Here is a 6,249-nt window from a genome sequence, read left to right as displayed (position 1 = left end):
CAGTTCAGGCCCAGAAGCAAACAGAAATGGACAGTGGACCTGGGGTTGGAAGTGAAGGAAAAGGGGCAGTAGAGAGGGGAATAAGGGTACAAGGGACTTTGGACTCTTCTAGAGAGAAGAACTTCCCTTTCTGGGACACCAGTAAAGATGTTTAAAAATCTCAAAAAGATTTGGAGGACCCATTTGGAATTTTTAAACAAAAAAAACAAAGCCAAGGTTCATCTCTTCATTGTGTAAAAGGGATTTGATAAACAGATAACTAATGTTAACCAATTTAATTATAAAAGAATAGACTGTTTTTAAGTACATCAAGGTACCACTGGAACAGAATGCAAAATGATACACACTAATTACTCCTCTTTACTCTTAAAGCTGATTCCCCAAAGACTTCTACTTAGCAAATACTTTAAGAGACTGCTCAGAAAAAGAATAAAGGAGCATTTAGGTCTATTCCATTATTCAGACTGGCTGCCATCCTGATTCGATAAAAGGGAGATTTTACTGGGATAGAACAGCACTTGCATGTTTTTGAAGCTCTAAGCTGGCTTCTCACTCTTTTTACACTACAGCAGGAAGGACATCAGTACCCCTATTCTTCCAAGGCCAGAAGAGGTGAAGGGGCATGTCCCAGGCCACCCGTCTCTTGCCTCCAAGTCCAAGGCTCTCACCTCCACCCATCTGGACGCATGCTACTCTCGGGCGTTCCCCCATACCTCGCTCCGCCCGTCTTGTCTCTGACCCTGAGACGGCACCGATGCGGCTACTACTTAGCAGCACAGGTTGAAGTCTGCACCCCCGTGGCCAGCCTGGTTCTTGGACAAGGCAGCCTTTCCTGTAAAATACTCCTAAGAAGCCCTCAACCACCAGGCCTGAGAGGGTCCCTGTGAGGGTGGGTCCCTGTGATCACCCTCCCAACCACGGCTGCTCTCCCCTCCGGATCCCTAGCTCACTAGGATCACAAGGCTACATGGAACTGTTTTTCCTGCAATAAAACTCCAGCAGCCAACATTTATTGAGCACCTACTTGTTGCCATGGACTCTGCTAAGAACTTTACATATGTTACCTTAACTTTGCACCAACCCAGCAAAAATAGGTACTCTTATCCCTGTTTTACAGATGAGGATAACAGATACCTGAGGCTCAGAAAGGCTATGTGACTTGCCCAAGGTCATTCAGCTAGTGGTTGAGGCAGTACTCATAAGTCTGTCAGGCTCGAGAATCCACTTTATTTTCACTGTACCATACCGCCCTGGCTCACCACTCTACAAGTGCCTAGAGACCCACACCAGAGTGGAAAAGGAAAAGTGAGGCAAGGCACAAGCCTTTTCATTTTCACTGCCTGGCTCCCAAGCGACTTTGGGGACGCTGATCCCATGGTGTTTCACTCGGCCGACGGCCTCACCAGCCTGGGGCCCTGGGAAGCTGACAGGAGTCAAAGGGCCCCCTGGCAGGATTGTCCTGGCAGCTGCCCAGCTGACTTGAGCTAACACAGCAACAGGCACAGGAAAGGCTCGAGAGAGAGTGGAAAAGCACCAGACCCTGGGCCACTGAGGGCAGAGAAGTGATCCCGGCCATGCTCAGACGGGATAATGCAGCTCTAAAGCCACTACTATCACCAGGCTGGGAAAAGACCCGGGGCGGGGGCGGGAGGGGTGGGTAAAAGCCCCAAGCCCCAAGCACATCTACTTATTACTGTGTTTCAGTGAATCGTGACTGCTGGGCCAACCCAAAAGAGGGTCACGTGCCTCCAAGGCGAATCAGCAAGAGTGGAAGAAAACCAGTCCATGCCTTGTTGGTCCCAGCAAGCCTGGCCCACCTTTGCCCCACCCACAGAAACCCTGCTGCCTGATGACACCTGAGCAGAGGCAAGAAAGCACGCTCTATCTCATAGCCCCACGGTAGCAGCAGAGCTCAGCCAGCCCTGGGAAAGAAAGAGCCAGCTGAGAATACTAATAGACTTGCTGGAGGCAAAAATTCAGTGAGGGCAAGCCCGAGGAAATAAAATTATTTAAAAGAGGCACAAAGTGAGACTAGAAAAAGGGAGCAACTTGGACTTCCAAAGATAGTGCTTCTTCCATCAGGCACTGGGAGGACATACATCAGTGGTGGCAGGGTTATTCTAAAATATCTGAAAACCCAAAAATGTCTTAGTCTGTGGGAAAACTTTTTGTGTGTTATTTCTGTAGGTTTTCTGTCCTGTAATGTTTTGATTAGCTTGATATTAAACTACATATGTGCAGGATGCCCAAAAGTGTTTCGAGGGAAACCAATCCTGGGATCTAATGTTTGCCACAGTTGTTAGATTGCTTAAAAACAAAGCATATCTCTCAGATTTCATAAGAAGGCAAGGGGCAGCTTGACAGGTGGCATATTGGCCGCCACTGGGTCAAATTAACCCTATGGGTATGTTAGCATGCTTAGAATTTTTTTAAAAATAAATTGTCAACATTTAAAAATCAGAAGTTCAATCTGGTATCTCTGGGCAAGCAGCACAAATTGGAAGAAGCTGCACAGCCACTGCCCACTTTAGGCAGGCCTGTGCTTTCTAGTACCTGGCCTGGCCGCTCATTTAAGCCACCTGACTGACCCCTGTAGGCAAGAGAGTTTGCTACTGGTGGTTTCGCCTAGTGAAGGGATCCCAGGCTTGGTCGTCCTCAGGACTGCCACAGGGGGGCAGCACTGGTCTGCCCATGAGGCCTGCGTCAGCCTGAGCCTATGACCAAGCTAAGCTTATTAGCACATCCTTTCAGAACCAGAAACCTCATCCTCACTTCAGCAGCAGACCCTGCTTCCCCACACTCCCCATTGGATATATGCCGTGAGAAGCAACAGCAGCTCATCTCAACATTCCCAGCAGGGCTCGGCGACTGAGGGGAAGCCACCGACTCAACTTGCCCCTCCTTCTCTGGCTACCACTTTCCACGTCCCCCCACTCCTCCCACTCCACAGCCAGCATCTCTACCTGTTCAGTAATTCTACCTTCACCCACCTGTTAACACCACTGGGCCTCAGATCCTGAGGTAAGCGGCAGGGCAAACAGCCTCCCCCTTTTAAGGCAGGTTCATTCTTCATCAAATACTCATTACTTGCCTTTGCTCACTCAGGTTAAAGGTCAGTTGACTTCGTGAGGCAACAGGTCTGCTCTCTGCTCTCACCCCTTCCAACCTCACCGAAAACATCCTTAGTGGCAGCATTTAGTATAAGCTCCTACTGCCCTTCAGGAAAGACATTTAGTATTATGCATTGAGGCCCTTAAAACCGTTCGTCCCATTTCATCCAAAATGCCATTTACGGTTCCTACCGTTTAGTCCAAAAATGCAGGAAAATCCTTATATAAGATACTCTGCAATATTTCTCTAGTGAACAACCAGAAACAACCCAAATGTCCAGCAATAGGGAAACTGTTAAAAACAAACTATGCTATATTCCCACTTGATGGGCAATTATACAGCTAATGAAAACAATTAGAATTATGAAGGCCATGTGATAAGATAGGAAAGTGATTATGATATGAAACACTATGTAAAAAGAAGAATATAAAATTAAATGTACAGTAATAAATATCTAAAAAAACTAGTCCAAGAATTACTGAAAGATACCAAAATGTTAACATTTTATCTGTACTAGAGCCCTCAGAGTGTGGGTAACCTTTTTTAAACCCCTACCAAATTTAACATACATATACTACTTTTATAGGGAAAAGTATGTGTACATGTGTGTATGAAGTTGGAAAATTTGATAGCAATTGTTAAGCTCCCTGGTCCACTCTTAATGTAGACTTCGAAAGTATATAAGCCTCATGTTATCATGATAAAAAGGCCCTTGGGAACCTGCGCCTCCAGGACTCACCGCCTCCAGGATCCAGTGCAGCCACGCTAGTAAAACAAAGCTTCCAGGGCCCCAAAGTCCTTAGTTAAAGGCCAATTTTATCCTACCCGGAGATGACTGCTTTGCATAACTCCTAGGAGACCGCAGCACCACCTGGAAGATAGGATTAGACCAAAATGGTTCTCAGACGCAACTTTAATCAAGTTTTGCACTACACAGTAATGGGGTGGGGGTGAAAGACGGTGATTGTTTTCAAGCAAATTCACCTGCCCCAAGGTGAACAGCCTGGGCTCCCAAGAACAGAAAACTGCTTTCCTTCCCAGGGGAATCCCCTTCCTGAGCTGACAGGATTTCAGGGAGAATGAGCACAAAGGACAAAGCAAGCTAGTTAAGGGAGCCAGGTAGATTTCTGAACTCCTCCCAGTGCAAACTAGAACCAGGCATGTAGGTACCCCTCCTAAAGGCATCACCCCAATCCCAGCCACTCCCACCTGAGGCCAAACTGCCTCCAAACAGGGACTGACGGCCAATGTTCACTTCATCACTCTCCTCCCAGTGGTGCACCTAGCAGCGCAGAAGCCTGAGCAGCTGTGGCCACCATCGAGCAGAGGCAGCCTTCAGGCCAGAACCCTCACGGGCCTTCCTCTTCACTGGCCCCTCAGCTACTAGTGTGTCTGCCTGGCCATAGCAGAGCAGCCAGTATGTGTGTGGCTGTGTGGGACGGGAGGGGCCAGAAGAAGCAATAAAGCAAATCAGATGTGGGTTCTGGTTGCTGGGTCGACATGGTGGCAGGACCAGTCTTGGCCCCCAGAAGGACCCATAGGGCCCTGTGTCCTCCATTAATTCTTCTCCGGGCGGTTTCTGTTCAGGACAGCTTTAGGGGCAAGTTCCAGCTTGTCCTTAAGGCTCACGACCTGGGTGTGGTCCTTGCCTAGCAGCTCATCCAGCTTGCGGTCCTCCCGGCGCTCCGAGATGCTCTTCTCCTCCTCCACAGGCTGGGGATCCTTCCCCCGGATGAACCATTCCAGGTGGTAGCCCAGAGCCCCAACCACGAAGGCCACGGGAAAGGTGACATAGGGAGCATAGGTACTCACCACAGTCCAAAGCACAGGCCACATGACATCTGCGCCGCAGCTCACACCCCGCTGTCTGGCCCCCACCCTTCGCCTGTGCTCCAACTTCCGGAGCACCGAAGCCGCCAGTCCCAGCGGCCCTCAGGGCCTCGCCCCAGACCCCGCCCACTGGCGCCCGCGATCTTGGATATTGTAAATAATGCTGCTGTGAACATGGAGATACAGATATCTTTTCCAGTTAGTGTTTTTGTTTCTTTTGGATATACTCCCAGAGGTGGAATTGCGGGATCATATGATACTGCTCTTTTTAATTTACATTTTTCCCTCTCAAAATGAATTAGTGTTTTGGAAATATCAGATAACAAGGTGAGGGATTATCACTTTTTTATTCTTCAGTTCATTCAACAAGTATTTCCTGATCACAAACTAAGAGCCGAGCATTGTGCTAGATGGTCTGGAACGTCAAAAAAAAAAAAAAAAAGTGAAACAGATACCTTCATGGATGTTAAGGTTTAGTCGGAGAGAAATTCAATAAGGAAATAAATACAAAATAAATACAGAATCATAAATTGCAATAAGTGTTTTGAAAGAATATACAATGGAAGAGGATATCAGGAAAAAAATGGTTATATTTGGGGGCTAAGAAAAATGCCAATTTGAGAAAGTGACAACAGGTTGAGATCAGAAAGATGAGAAGGAGTTAATCTGGGGAAGAGTGAAACATATGGAACCTTCCAGAAAGAAACAAAAGCAATTTGATAATAAGAGCAATTCAGAGGTATTATCCAAATATTTTGCATTACAGGGCATTAGAATTGTTTTAAATAATGGAAATCAGTAGTTTTTTCAAGAATCTGTCAACATTTTTTTATTATTAAACCATCATATTATTTAAGTATTCTTTATAAAATCAAGAATCAGGCCTTTTTTATTGTAATGAATTGATTGCATCATTTGCTCAATTTTGAGTTAGCATTTAATATTGAAATCTTTTTTTAATATTTATTTTTATTTATTTATTATTTTAGTCTGTGTTGGGTCTTCGTTGCTGCACGTGGGCTTTCTCTAGTTGCTGCGAGCAGGGGCTACTCTTCATTGCAGTGCGCGGGCTTCTCTTTGCAGTGGCTTCTCTTGTTGCGGAGCATGGGCTCTAGAGCAGGCAGGCTTCAGTAGATGCAGCACGTGGGCGCAGTAGTTGTGGCTCATGGGCTCTAGAGCGCAGGCTCAGTAGTTGTGGCGCATGGGCTTAGTTGCTCCGCAGCATGTGGGTCTTCCCAGACCAGGCCTCAATCCCATGTCTCCTGCATTGGCAGGTGGATTCTTAACCACTGTGCCACCACGGAAGCC

The 6,249-nt window shown here is 46.9% G+C and overlaps 1 protein-coding gene across 1 annotated transcript; it reads right to left on the bottom strand.

Annotated features, from left to right (window-relative positions):
* Window positions 1-4,668: 4,668 nt before the first annotated feature.
* LOC309839597 (small integral membrane protein 12-like) lies at window positions 4,669-4,947 on the bottom strand (the record flags this gene model as incomplete). The annotated part of the gene is made up of 1 exon (XM_082681397.1): window positions 4,669-4,947. The coding sequence occupies one exon, from the start codon at window positions 4,945-4,947 to the stop codon at window positions 4,669-4,671; it is 279 nt and encodes a 92-aa protein (XP_082537523.1).
* Window positions 4,948-6,249: the final 1,302 nt, after the last annotated feature.

This window comes from Grampus griseus, assembly GCF_964374135.1.
Source record: "Grampus griseus genome assembly, chromosome: X".
NCBI lineage: Eukaryota > Metazoa > Chordata > Mammalia > Artiodactyla > Delphinidae > Grampus > Grampus griseus.
The sequence above is the reverse complement of the archived record's forward strand: the minus strand, read 5'-3'. Positions and strand labels throughout refer to the sequence as shown.